Source organism: Mustelus asterias, chromosome 15 (assembly GCF_964213995.1).
Source record: "Mustelus asterias chromosome 15, sMusAst1.hap1.1, whole genome shotgun sequence".
Taxonomy (NCBI): Eukaryota; Metazoa; Chordata; class Chondrichthyes; order Carcharhiniformes; family Triakidae; genus Mustelus; species Mustelus asterias.
Window position 1 is genome coordinate 49,943,341 of NC_135815.1, and position 15,133 is coordinate 49,958,473.

At 37.5% G+C, this 15,133-nt stretch overlaps 1 protein-coding gene across 2 annotated transcripts in view; it reads right to left on the bottom strand.

Moving 5' to 3' along the window:
• LOC144504501 (uncharacterized) overlaps nt 1–15,133 on the bottom strand; it is a 73,792-nt gene that overhangs the window by 49,159 nt on the left and 9,500 nt on the right. For both annotated transcript variants that reach the window (XM_078229868.1, XM_078229867.1), the window contains 2 exons: nt 11,376–11,432; nt 3,045–6,005 (listed from right to left, as the gene is read on the bottom strand). In XM_078229868.1, coding sequence (XP_078085994.1) covers nt 3,045–6,005; nt 11,376–11,432 — 3,018 coding nt within the window. The remainder of the gene's footprint in view (nt 1–3,044; nt 6,006–11,375; nt 11,433–15,133) is intronic.

Sequence of the window (15,133 nt, forward strand, 5' to 3'; positions counted from 1 at the left end):
CCTCTTGATAGTCATTATTCAAGACGCAGTGCCCAAAATTGAATGCAATGCTGCAGACAGAGCCTGAACAAGGTGACAACTGAAACACAAGTTCCTCCCCTTCATATTCCAACTTCCTTGAGGCTTAAGATCAGCATTCCATTAGTATTCTTCAACTGAACTAGCTTTTAATGATTTACTTGGGACTCCCAAATCTCTGCTCCTCTACAATCCTAGTTTTGCACCATTTTTAAAAAATACTCTGGTCTAAAGTCATACACGGAACTCAGTTTGCTATAGTTTTGCCTACTCAATTAACATGTTCCTGTGCAACTTCCTGCTCAAATCTACACTAATTACTGTTCTCCAAGTGTCATCAGCAACTTGCATATACCCTGTCCTAGTCCTTCATCCAAGTCATTAATAAATGATAAAGTTTGAAGCAGATCTGATTTAACCTTGGCATTTTTGAATGCATAATTCTTCCATCATCACCAACTGTACAACGGATGACAAAATTTCTGCTACAAGCACATGGCACACTTTGTATCAGCCATCCAGTATTGGATGAACAAATGTGTTCTCGAATTAAGTACAAGGATGACCAGAGTCCCACTCACCCAAGAGAAAAATGCAAAATTCTTACAAACATTTAATATGCCATTCTCTTTACTTTGAAGGTGTGGCCAAAGCTGGTTTATTCTTCCTTCAATTGATATAGATGTCTTCAGAAACTAATTCAAACTTAATCATCTTATTCAATCCATGCTGCAAAGAAAATAGTTCAGGCACTGGAGGAAAAAAAAGCACGCATACCCAACAAGTTCCACCATTCATTTCAAACAAGCCTTTATTCTATAGGTTTGTATCCAACTAGTAATACACCTCATAACTTGCTTGGTGTATAATCTTCAATTTGGCTTCTCTCACCTTTACTAAACAACATGAAAGCTCTCTGAACCAATGCACTGCTTATTCATCAAGTCTGTGGTTGGCTCAAATCATTTAGCATTATAATTCCCTATGTACATCTTATGCAATTCTTAATCCCATTAGTTGAGAAATGAACAAAAGCTTTTTTCCAGAACACTTAACAGTAAAACGTCACTGCTGAACAACAAAATTACCAGCTGCAAGTGTTTTCCAGTGCACTCAGGAGCATGTTAGCCCAGAGTATTCTTAGCATAGGCTTGCATTTCTAGTGACAGTCTGGGAAGCAACATCCAGAAGGCCCAAAGATATTCATTCCATGGTGCAGTTGAGCAATTTGAGACCTTTCAATCTGACGAATGCTTAGTGCAAGCCACACATCAGCACTACAATTTGAGCAGGAGGTAGAATGCCTGATCCTAATCTGCTCCATAACCCCACCACCGTTGCATGCAATTGATTGTCCTGTGCCTATTGTAGACTCAGTTCCATCCTGCAAGGTAAAACACTGAAAACTCCACAGAAACATAAAAGATTGGATGTAATACTTTGCATTTATATGGCAGCATTTGTGTAAGGCATCCCAAAGCACATGCACAGAAGCATTACCAAATAAATATAACACTGTTACATAAGGAGATAATAGGATGGATGGCCTTTAATGAATTTTAATGGAAGAGGAATCTAAGTGAATGCCAGTGCTCGCGGTCCAAGCAGCTGAAAACATGACCACCATTGTTGGATAAATTAAAATCAGGAATGCAAAGAAGGGGCCAGAATTGGAGCAGCAGAGATCTCATTTTAGGACCATAGAGGTGGCAAGGGGCGAGACCTTGGAGGAACATGAAAACAAGGCCACAAATTTAACAGCAGCATTTCCAGACTAGAAGAGCAATGGTTCGATCTGTCTAGAGGTGGCAACAGCAGGGCTGGGAGATTCAGGTAATGGCAGGACTGGGAGATGTTATCTTGGTGGTAAAGTGAATGCGGTCTGCAGCATATCTTAGGGTCAAATAAGATACCAGATTGTGAAATGTCCAGTTCAGCCTCAAACTGAAAGCAATGAGAGGTACAGAGACAGTGGTTAAGGAACATAGTTTGTGGCGGGTTCCAAACACAACGGCTTCTCAATACTTATTTGGACTAGATGTCCAACAAATGGTGAGACAAATCAGACAATGGAGTGGTGAAGAGAATTGGTAGTGACAGAGCTTGAAGTCAGGACATATGTGGAACCCGATGCTGTAGATGACAAATTGGAGGGGGGACCAGAAAAATCTTCGGAGAACACCAGAGCTAAGAACTAAGTATGGGAGCAGAAACTGAAGCTACTGCAGGTATTTCCCTGGTCAAGACTGGAAAGTGAGGGAAGTCCAACTTAGCTGTATAGGAAATGGAGTCATATGATCAACCATGGCAAAATTGCGAATGTGTTGTAAGGGATGGGGAGATATATTATCAGGGTACCATTTACAGAGGACGTCATTTGTGACTTTGATAAGTACTATGGAAAAGGCAAAAACTTGACTGGAGTGATTCAATCATGGAATTTTGTTGAATGATTCAAATACAATAGAAACTACAAGAGGAATTTTCCAGGGACAGTTACTGAATACCTTTCTGGACAGAAGGGAATGCAGGAAAACAAGTTTGAGCTTTTTGAAAAAAAGATTTCAGATTGAGTGAACAGTTTTTCCCACATGTCTAGCTATCCAGTTATATGATTTAGCAATTCAGAAAAGTAGACTCAAGAGTTTTCCCACAATTTACAATTTGAGCCAAAATATTTTAAACCAAACAATTTTGCAAAAGATAGTGTTACAAATTAGTGCAGCATTGAGTAATGTTACTTTAGATTACAATTTCAGATATCATTTGAAAATGCACTAAAGTATCAAAATTCATGGCATAAGCAAGCATCCATTAGTTTTATTTAATGAGTTAGATTGAAGGACATGAACATTAGACTTTAAGAACGTGTAAAGACAAGGACAATTACATTTAGCAGTCATGCAGTTAAGGTACTAAATGCTAACAGATGAGGTGAACATTGAATTTGCACAAATGTGATGGCACTATCTACTGGTGAAGGTGCATTTTGTGAAGTCGGGCAACAAATGAGCACATATGGTTACCTGATTGTGTGTCCGGCTTTACTGAAATATCTGCTATACCAGCATCAGCAGCATCTCTAGGTGTTTCAGTGCTCTCGGCAACAAGGGGCAATTCTGGCACCAGAGTTTCAACAGAAACATTTTTTTTGCTTATGTCACCTTCTCCAACAGGGGAGGTGAATATTACATCTGTTTCCTGCTGAGGCATGGATGCTGCTAGCGTTCCTTCTTTTTCTCCCAACACTTCTGCTAGAGCAACACTGGTTTCTAAAATTTTTGTAACCACTTCTTTTGAAGCCTTTGTTACTTCTTCATTCATGGGAAAAGCAGCATCACTAGCCAACTCCTGGGGCTTTGTCTGTACTTCTGCAATCTCCAACTTTTTAGCTTCTATTTCATCAAATTTTTCTGAACTATATGGAAATTTATCTTGCACTGATGGGGCAACAGCCCAAGTTACTGGCTGAGAAGTAGACAAACAAGACTCTTCAGACGAAGCTTTTAAAGCAAGTCCGCTGTCAACAATTGAAAAATCTTCATTTGGCATTGATAATGTACTTGGTGTAGTGTCTTGAATCATAGAAGGAACGGAGATAAATTCTGTTGCAGGATATCTTTCACTCATTGTTGCACTAAGCAGTACTTCCTCAGAAGCTTCCCGATGGCTTAAACCAATTTCTATTGCACCCTTCTCCATAACCTTTAAGGGGGCAGACAGATCATCATCAATTGCATTTTTAACCAGTGACGGGATTACAATTTCATCTTGGAGAGAGAGATGACCAGGTAAACATTGCTCAACATGTTTGTAATCAGCTAAAATCCCTTCAACAGATTTCATTCCAATCGTAGCAGCTCCCTGTGCTCTCAAAACAGGTTCGGATTTGCTGATGGCAACATCTTTGCATATGGTCCCATCTAAACTCTTCGTCGTCACTGAACTATCAGATGATACATCATGTTTTGGAGAATGCAATATAGGATGATTCTTTTCTTCCACAATGTTACCTGACAATAATTCCTGTTTAGTGGACTGGTCAACAGAATGATTTATATTTTCAGAGACATCAGATTCTCTGTACCCAAACTGTACGCAGAAATCTTCACTTTTGTCTCCTGACTCTATAATAGAATCAACCAATGTGTGCTCTGATAAATTTCTCTCATCAGAAACCAGAACCTGCTCTGAAATAATTACAGTATCTTCACTAACTCCCCTATTTCTAACAGTCTTTTGTTCCTCAAACAAATGTTGTGTTTTTGTTACCTCTGGAATACTATTAGCAGCACTCTCTGAAAAGCCAAGTGGTTCTAGAAGAGCAATTTGTTCTTTACCAGCATATCGTGCATCAAATTTTGTAGCACACTCAGGATCTGTAAGAATTGTACCACACACTTTTTCTGAGAGAGTAGGTGCCTTTACAATACTATCTGTTAAATCTTGTACTTCAGATTTGCCTAAAACACACTTTTCGGATGTGGATGTTAGTGGTTCGAATGGATTAAGAGGTTCTTGAGCAGATCTTATTTCTGTATCAAATGCATCTTCAGTCCTTTCGAATCTTATCAATCCTGGTGATTTGATTTCAGAAGTTCCTTGCAAATGGTTCGGTGCAAAACTTTGTGCAGTTTGATCTGGAGTTATGGCTTCATTCAAATAGTCAGTTTTCATAATCTGGTCTGGTTGGATTGCAAAGCGACCGAGTAGTTGTGAATTCATTTCAGAAGCAGATGTCACACCTACTTTGGAATTAGATTGGTTTCCAGTAAATTCTGGTGTTACAGGTTTTGTTTCTGGATCTTCAACCTTATTGATTACTTCTGAATTTATAGAAGTCAACTGTAAGGGAATTGAAGTTTCTTTGAATTCGGTCTTTCCTTTCACAACTGCATCATGTTCAGGAACCATTTCATTAGTGCTGAAGTAATCAGACTCTAACATGTTGTAAGAATCAAATGTGGCATAGGTCATGCAAGTTTGAGATTCACTTACAACTAGAGCTTGTGAAACAGCAAAATATGCTTCATCAGTTGGTGACAGTTTTTCATCTTGCTGAAGGGACTGTTCCACAAAGTCCTCCAAGTCTGCATAACCTAGCTTTCCAGTAGCCTTGGCTACAATTGGTTCCTCAGTTTCACATGGTGTCTTTGAAGTTTCCTGGTCTTGAAATGTACCACACTCTGACTTATCAATGATACTGTGAATGGATCTGTTATCAGTATCAATAACAGCTGCCTGATTAATTGTTGGACCAGAAAATTTTAGCTCCTTTACATCCAAAATGTCCCCATAGCAAAAGTTAAGGCCACTGTCTGCTGGTTTTACAGACTGCTCATTAAAATTCATCCTTGTGTTCTGCATGAATTCTTTTTCCTCAACAATTCTTTCTAAGGGGGGCATACTCAACCCTGATGCACCAACATATTCACACGTTAATCCTAAATGTGTTTCCATTTCAACTTCCCTGTCATTTGATAATTTAACTTTATCCATGTCCTTGACCTCACTAATCTTCAGTTCTCTCTTATCTGCATTTTGTTCTGGCATTGTTTCTTCAACCAGGGATGATGACCCTTTAAGTTCACTTCCATTTGGCTCTACACACTGACCAATTTTGTATTGGAATGGACTTCCATCAACAGAATTTAGTCTGTCTAACTCTGATGATTCTATAAATGTTGGTTTCACGTATGCCTTTTCATCAACAGCATGAGCTTTTTCTAAATGGTCTGCTACTGGTTTGTCCATTGCATTTTCCATAAAACCAAAGGTTGTTTGTAAACCTGTGTTTATAGGAACTTCAGTCTGTTTTAGATCATCACTGTGGACTGCTTTTGCGGACATTGTTAATTCAGTTACAGAATCAGAAGAAAAGGAGGGCATAGAGAAGACAGGAACAGGTTCAACATGCACAGGTGCAGCATCCTGTGGGCCCACAGGTTCGGCACTAGCTGGCTGATCTTTCAAGTTGACAGAAAAGTCTGTGATCATGAATGGAAAGGAAATGAGAAAAGTCTTAGTTTTAACTGAATGCTATATATATTTTCACACAAATACATCAATATATACACACATTTAATATAAAAGTAATTTTCATTGTTTAAACAGACTAAAAAGGACCACTCCAACATCCCTGAATGAATTGTTATATCTAATGAATTCCTTTCAAACAGTAAAATAGCACACAATTTCTAATTCATTTCATCTTCATTTGAAATCAGAGTTGATGCATTAAAAATGGCTCCTTCCACTTCTATGTCCCCATCAGCCTTTTAATAACACATCGTACTGGATCTAAAATGTCCCAATATTTATTGGCAATCAAACTTGTTCTATTCAATTAGAGCGTGTTTAATGTGCTGTCTCTACATATTTAAGCATGCGATCTTCAATTCTCTTCACTTTTGCACACTTGATTCTTACTCAGATCCCACAATCACATACACTTCCAATGTTCTAATTCGTTAAATGACTCAGAAGTTTCATTTCTGAATTCCAATGAAAGGTTTAGTGAACAGGCCAACTCAAAAGGAATCACAACTAAACCTGAAATTGACAATTAGGGGACAGATAACATCCTTTGTAGGCAGGCTCAAGTCCCTCATGGTCTGCTGCCTCCCTGGTGTCAGGGTGAGGGACATTGCAAATCAATTTTAAATGATATTGGAGAGGGACGGGTTAATCCAAATGTTGTGGTCGCGCTAGGGAGAAGAGCGAGAAGAGCTCAGATGTAAAAAGAAACAAGAAAAAATTGAAAAAAAAAAGAAAATGGGAAGAGAGAGAGTAAAGAAATGAACAGAAATTGTGCTTTGTGCATTGCAAGTGAAGGGAAAACTGGAAGATGTCAAGTAATTAACCAGGAGCGAGGAGTAGAAAAGATGAAAATGAAATATTAGCACAAAGATACATTGGGTTGCATGGCCCAAATAAGCATTCCTTATACAAAGGAGGAACAAATTGGAGGGCGTGACATCATAGCCACCACAAAGACATAGCTGCAAGACAGTTAGGGCTGGAAATAGACTCGATTATGAGGGCTATAGGAAAGATAGGGAAAATGGTCAAGGGTGAGAACTAGCCTTAACGATTGGAGATTAAATCAATTCAATGTTGAAACTTCATGGGTTGAATTAAGAAAGCAGAAAATAATTTAACATGTAGGAGTACGGGGGGGGGGGGGGGGGGGGGGGGGGGGTCGTTTTCTGCAACAATACATCTTAGAATCAAGGGTGAGGCCATATTACTTTTAACAAACAATTAGCCAGATTTAGTTCAAATATGTATCTAATAGTGATCATATGATTTAGATCAACGTAATGTTTGTAAAGGAGAAACACAAAACAGCTAAAATTCCAGATTTAGGCAATGTTGACTTCAGTGGGACAATACAAAAACTGCCCACAGTAAAATAGGTAAAGCAACCAAAAAAGAATGAGATTCAAAACTGGTTTATACCCATAAATGGCAAAAATACTACTTGCGAAAAAAGGCCGTGCAGTACTGAAGCAGTAAATGAAATATAAAGCGAAGAAAATACACATTCATGAAAGGATTGAGAACAAGAGCAATTGGCAAAAGTGACAAGAGGAAAAGCTTGCTCATGCAGCAAATGGTTAGTCTGGATTGCACTACCCAAAAGTGCGATGCATTCAAAAGGGAATTAGATGGTTATCAGAAAAGAACGTGCAGAGTTACTGGGAGAAGGCAAGGAATGGTACAAAGTGAATTGCTCATTTGAGTAGCCGGTGCAGACAATGGTCCAAGTGACCTCCTGCACTGTAACAATTCTATAATTCATACAAAAATTGAAAAAAAACAGATCCTGGCAAATGGGAAAGAAACAATACAGAATGTCAAAATAGACAGTTACAAAAAGTTATGAACAGAAGCTTGCAATCAACAAAAACATCTTTTACAATGTATACTGTGCAAAGGGGTTATCAAAGCAACTCGAGCCCTTTGAAAAAAGAAAACAGTGATGCTGTCAATGAAAATAAGGGAATGACACGTTAAATAATTGCCTTCAGTCAGCTTTCACAGTTGAGGAAGAAACCAGATAGATAAGAAAAATATGATGGAATACTGGTAGGATGGTGCAATAGTAACACTACAGAGATACGACACCACCCAGAGAAAGCAGGGCATTTAATCAGCACTATCATTGCTCATAATGTGGTGCCCGTATATACAATACAGGATGCAGTCCGACAACTTACCAATCTTGTTTTAATAGTGTCTCCCAGGTCCATAACCTTTACGAACAATATTAGAGAAATACCATCACTCCAACTTCCCCTTCACTATCCTGACATGACATTTATTTCTATTCCTTCCTGAAATTCCCTATTCAATTGTGTGACAGATTTATAAAAACTATGAAAATCCTAATCACGTGTTCAGACACACGGAGGACAACACAGGCTCAAGATAACCAAGAACTGGGATAGAAATACATCTCAATGATTTGCATATTGAAATTGCAATTCAGAAGTTCTAGCAATCAATATTGCCATGTTTTACAGCAGTACACTACTTCAGAATTTAGATCCAAACTTGATCTCGATCATTACCCATGTTATCAGCTAGTAACAGTGTTCTTCTAGTCAACATATGCATCAATATAAATTACCAAATTTAGCACGAATCATTTCCTTGCTTTGACACCAAATGGCATTTGCCTGGCTTTGCAGCCTTTAGGATTAATAATTTTCAATAGCTTGCGAGATTGCTAAGGGGCCCTAATATTTTCCATTCTTTTGTTCAAACCTGAAGGAATGAGAATATTCCACACTATGCCATCATGCAATGTCAAATATTGTGGAGCTGGTCAGTTACCAGGGAGGATCTATGATTGCACAGATCTTAAAATTAGAAGTGTCTCAAAGAAGCCTATAATTAGAGTGAATCTTCCCTGCTTTTAAGTAAAACATCAGTCATCTGATGTCAGAAAGATACTTCCCCCAGAGCTGCAATGTCAACAGTTCTAAATGAATAAAACAAAATCACTGAAAAATAAATAAAACCTAAAATAAAAGACATGTAATTCACATGTTCTTAGCCACAAAATTCATTAAACAGCAAATCATTAGAATTTAGGAACTTAAATGCCATACAACAGCAATAGAGGCAAACAAACAGCTGCAGTAGAGCTTCATGAAGAAAATACTTAACTACAAGCAAGTCAGGGATATTATATTTGGCCTCGAGATTTTTTTTTTAAAAATGAAACATTGGAAAAAGAGAATTAAATTTAAGATCTATACACACAACAGCTACCTATGAACCCACTGAAAAAGTACGCCTGCAAACACCATGAAAAAAAAACTCAAGTTAATTTCCAATTTAACTCCGCTATATCTGTTCTCTCTATAGTCAAGTATTTTGAGTTTGAATAATTCAAATTGACAAATAGCCACCCACGAAGCACAACCATAGGGAGAAAATCATTGAAAAATAAAGGACATTCTCTTGATGTATGGAGGTTGAACAAAAAGGAAAACCCAGTTCTAAACACTCAACATTTCACATAGCAATACTTCTGTGAATTTAATTAATCACCAAAAGCTCAATTTATTTTAATCTGGAAACCTAATTGATAGATCAGAAAAATAGCATTATAGTGGGTACAAAAGAGAATGGGAAGTCACTTATCTCAGGCTGGGTTTAAGAACATTACTGGGGGGAGAAGAGAGAGCACAATCCCTGAAAGCTTTTGAATGGGATGCTAGATTACCAGTGGAAATATTTCTATTTAATTCCATATAAGAATCAACATCACTCTCATGCTGAGCATAATAAGTCAGTCATTTAAAAGTACAGAAATATTCTGAGAACTTAATATGACTATCTTTAAATCTTCTTGAATTTACTGGACATTTGGCAAATACTTTTTGACTACCAGTAGCCAAAGTATCTTATTCAAAGCTGTTTTTAGAAATTGCTCTCTTATGTACCACACAACTCAAGAATGTCAATTTAACCATGTGCTTATACTCAAAACTAATGTCTTTCAAATTCAGGATTAATACACAAAAAACGCCAACTTTACTTTAAGGCATTGGGCTAGATGCTGTTATTTGACAACTTAACACGTTGACATTCCTTGGCTCAGTTTCGCTGATAGTTACCTCCACTGTTGCTAAATCATACCTCCGCATCAATAAGAACCAACTAAGTATGGGATTCCAAATGTTCAGGCTGACCAAATCTCAGAAATATTTTACAACAAAATTCTCTGTTCACTAGCTTCAAACTACTTAAAATTTCCCATCTTTCATTCCAAAATAAAACTCAGGAAGCAGAACGCACCAACCTTCAAACGTCATTAACATTGATCATGATTGATCAATGCTATGATCTGTGTCTGAAGTATGCCTCCTCTTTCTAGCTGTTTTTTCTCCCCAGAAATAAAGCAAACCCAAGACAGCATTATAATTCATACCCAAGTTGAAAAAAAGTTTATTTGGGACATCTCTGGTAAATTTACCAAATGCTGAGCAAAATATTTTAAAGATTAAAAACTTTATACATTAATCAGGTTGGGCACAGATTTCATTCATAGAACAAATAATCATTAAGGTATGACAGAGTGGTCCTTGAATACAGACAGTCACACAATGTGAATTATTAGCTCTTCTGGATCTAGGAAAGGATGGGGTGATGCAGTGTAACTGTTGAATTTGGTCAAATAAAAAGTGATAAAGAGGAAGAGGTATTTTAGTAAATAATGAAGGTAAAGACTAAAATAGAAAGATTAAAAGTATGTTTATAGAAGACAGTATACTTTCATATAAACCAGTTAACAGCTAATGCAAAAAAGGTACAAGTTGTTAAGTATAGAGTATGACTTTAGGCTACTGTATATTTAAACCATTATATCTTTGCTCCTATCTCTCCATTCATCCCGTTGTGAATGTTGACTCCCTCAAAAGGACAGCAGTCATCTTCCAGCATCATGGAGGACATCACAATTTGCCTTTTCATACAATTGTACTTCAATTAGGAATCAGCAGGTGCTCAGGAAAATATCCCCTTCACTTGCCCTCTGGAAACATCTCAACAGTTACCCCTGTTGAGGTCACCAACCCCAGCATAAACACTGGATGAAACCCAATTTATATATCTTAACAAATTTTACTTCTGAACCATCAAAACTTCACAATTTATCTGCTTTAAAAGTCACACTCTGTACTACTGCAAGATTTCAATGCAAAAAGACAAGAAGCTAGCACATCAGCAGGTAATTAAGCCCATAAAGTGACCAGTGTTAATCAAAAGTAAAATTATTTTTAAGCAATTGACTAGAGTCATAAGATGCAGATAAGAACAAAAGGAAAGCTGAAGGGACTTGCCTGCAGAGGACTGCATCACACATTCAGGTGCAACGGAAGGAGAAAGAAAGGATTCGTCTGAAAAACAAATACGACAGGACCTCAGCAGGGGCAAGAAATATAACTAAATGATATCAGATGGCCCAAGCATAAAGTCTCTCAAATCCAGTGAATTAAAAAAATTCCAAGCAACATTTTGATCTTAAATTTCAAAATTAGGGTGTCCCATATTTTTGTTGTCTGAATACCAGTGACCGTCAATCTCAGTAAGATATTGTTTGCAGGGAAGGGCAAATATCTACAATCATTCACAAATTACTCAAAAATATATGTTTAGAAATGCAAAAACAACAATATGTTGAAGTTGGATTTATTTGCTAAGGAGATGGAAAAGATGATCAGACATTTTTTCCTGCTCAACTTGAAATAAGCTTCTATTGGAAAGTGTGCACTCGGGGGTACAAGACTTGGTCATGAAACATTTCAGCAAAAGGCCTTGCGACACTCACTACAAAGACAAAGAATGAGCAATAGGGTCAGGTACTGGAGGACATTCAGCAACACAGAACCAAACCCCTGCCCCAGACAATGTCTCCTAAAATGAGGAGAAAGAAAAAAGGGGGAAAAAGAGAAAGGAAGAAAATTAGCCAAAAAAGTGAGGTTTTGCATTTCATGACAAAATGGTCCCGCAGCATTTCTGACATTTTGTTTTACCTTTTTTTGAATGTTACGCATCAATTTTCTACCTGCTTATTAAGAAATCATGCAGAGCTTACAAAGAAAGTGCATTCAAGAAAGTGCAAGAGTGTAGACATGTGCAAAGAGGACCACAAGTTAATTAAGGAGCAGTATTCTGCAAATAAAGTATGCTAAAACTGTATACAATTTCACAACACAGGTAGGGATAATTCCAAATACTGTAAAATGGTTATCCAGCATGTTCCAGCAATGACTGGCGCCAATTAATCAAATAATTGGTGGTGCCAGTTCGTCAAAAAGGACTCGTGTCTGCAACAGAAGCTTGGCTAGTCATGCCAAGGTGACCAGACATTACTCGGAAATGTTGAAAGCCAAGATTTACGAAGCTGAAACTTGTTAGACTTACAGAAGGTGGGTGGATTTTGCAACTGAAGCACTGATACATTTATCTATATATTAGTCACTGGTTCAATCAGATTGCTGCTGATTTTTCAGTTTATCAGCGTCTCTCATTCCAACACAGGAAGGACAAGAGTTCCCAGCCCTCGGCCCAGCTCTCTCTCATAACCTAGCCTTTCTCCCGCTTCCTCTCCTACCCTGCTGTTTGAAATCCTGAAACATCTTTGCCAGCTCCCAAGTCTGCCCAAATCTGGGACTGAGCCACTGCAAACAAACCACTTGGGTAAATTTAAGTTGCAGTGAATTTAGCCACCACCTGGTGGTTCCTGGAGTACCATTGTGCAAATGTAGAGCAACTATTGTCTCTTTGTTAGGTTCATCCTGAAATTCCGTGTAGTAGAGCATTCTGGTTGGCAGTGTTAGATAACAAAGTTATGTTGTTATAACATTTTGGAACAGAGGCAAAGTAATCAGTTTTATTTTCAAAATGCTATTTTAAGTAGAATTTTCTTCAATTGACAGAATTGAACATTTTAAATTCAAAAACTAGTCACAGGAATGTATTAAATTTCCACTACAGAAGTTTGGGATTGTTAGGAGAATTGGAATTTAGTTGCATTTAAGCAAATAAAAAATTAACCGCAACTGCAAATTAGAAGATTTACAAGATACTACCAAAGGCTCATCACCGGAAGGATAATATGAAGATAATATTAATGCAAAATTATTTGTCTTTCCCCAGGGTATTCATATGGGGACAACGATTAGAATTATATTTATGTCACTGCTTTTTGACCAGAGACTTGCCATTGTCTTTTAAAACCATAACACTAATTTATTCTGTCTAAGGCATTCAAGAGCCCAGTCAAGACAAATCAACCACAATAAGTTCCAGTAATCAGAAATCAAGCAGTGGCTATAAATAGACCTTTACTACGTTTGAGATTAACGCTCCATGACAATATATCTGTTGCATAATGGTGTCTTGCATTGACCCAACATCTTCAAGAAATGCGAACAAATTGCAGCCATTCTCGCTAATTAAGTTCCAACAACAAAAATGACCGTAACTAAATTGACCTTTGCAGAAAGCTATTCTGGGATTTTTTTTAATTAAAAAAGTTTTCAAAAGAGAATTGGATAATTATCTGAATCAAAAAAAGTTTGTATGGTTACAGGGATAAAGAGTGGGATTAGGGGAGATGCTCTTGCAGAGAGCTGGTACAGCAACAGGCTGAATGACCTTCTGTGCTGCAAGCATTCTGAGATTCTATATAAACTGGGACCAAGAAAAAGCAAATTTGTTGAGAGCAGTGGTTAAAATAGGACAGAGAACTGGGGAACGAGCACAAAAAGGGGGTTTAGAAGGAGGTAGAAAAGGAAATGAAGAGAGGACAGTAAGGATAAGAGCAGAGATAAGGGGGAATTTAGCAGGGCCTTGCTCAAATGAGAATACAAGAGTGACCTGATGGAGCCACATGGCAAAACAAAGGAAAATGTAACATTTAAAATCACCAGGTAACTCAAGTACAAAATGCAAAGATTGATATTAAAAAACTCAGGAACTAAAGTTTTTAAACATATGGGCAACTTCTTGAAGAGCAAAAGCTGGAAACTGCAGCACACCAACAAGGACACTGACTATAATTTGTAATGAATCAGCAGCTGGGAGATGCTCGTGCATTACAGCTCAGTCTCATGCCAGGAGGCTTATTACTCTAAGAATGCCAATTGACATGCAGATTCCAATGTAAATGCTTACTTCAGCCATTTCAATTATTTTGACAAAATAGCAGCTCAAAAATAGTCACATGGGAATATGTTACTGAACAAGTTGCTTGTAGTCATGTGGATTTTAATAATTTTGAGGGCAAGAGCAAAAAATCTCTTTCAAAGACTTCTGACAGAATTTCACATTCTAACCATGTGTGTAAGAATTTTTTTAACTTTCAATTCTGTGCCCTTGTTATCCACACAGTAACCAGTGGAAACAGTTGATCGGTATTTATTTTATCAGAATCCTTCATCTTGAAGATATCCTTTGGATCAGTTATAGTGTAAAAAGGGCCCAACTTCCAAAGTCTTGCTAAAACCTCTCAAAATCCTAATGGATTTGCTCTCGACCTTTCCCAACTTCTGTATCCTTCTTAAACAGTACACACTATTTCAACCAATCCTTGAAATGGTTTAACATTACCTCCTTACTTTGTATTATATGCCCCTGGATCAAAAAACGTGGGTTATGTTGCATACAGAGGCAAAATACTGCAATGCTAAAAATCAGAAATAAAAACAGAAATGTTGAAAATGCTTAACTGATCTGGATGCACGCAAGGTGAAAAACAATCAGATTGATAACCTTTTATCAGAATGATTCCGATGAAAGATTAACTAGTATTTCCTGATTTTGTTATGCAGCCCCCAGAACAATTAATATCTGCTACAATACTCACCACTGCCTTTCTGATTAGACTACGAACTCACTACCTTCTTTATACTCCCAGTGACAGGACCAATCACTGGTCACTCCTCAGCTGAAATCAAGGCGGTTAATTGGACATTTTGTCTATTTAAATTATTGCATTCAAGTGTTAGATTGTTCCTTATGAATGTTTCAACCCTCTGCTCTGATTTTTCCTTAAAAATTTGTAGGCAGGAAAATTCCAAATCCTAACCCAACT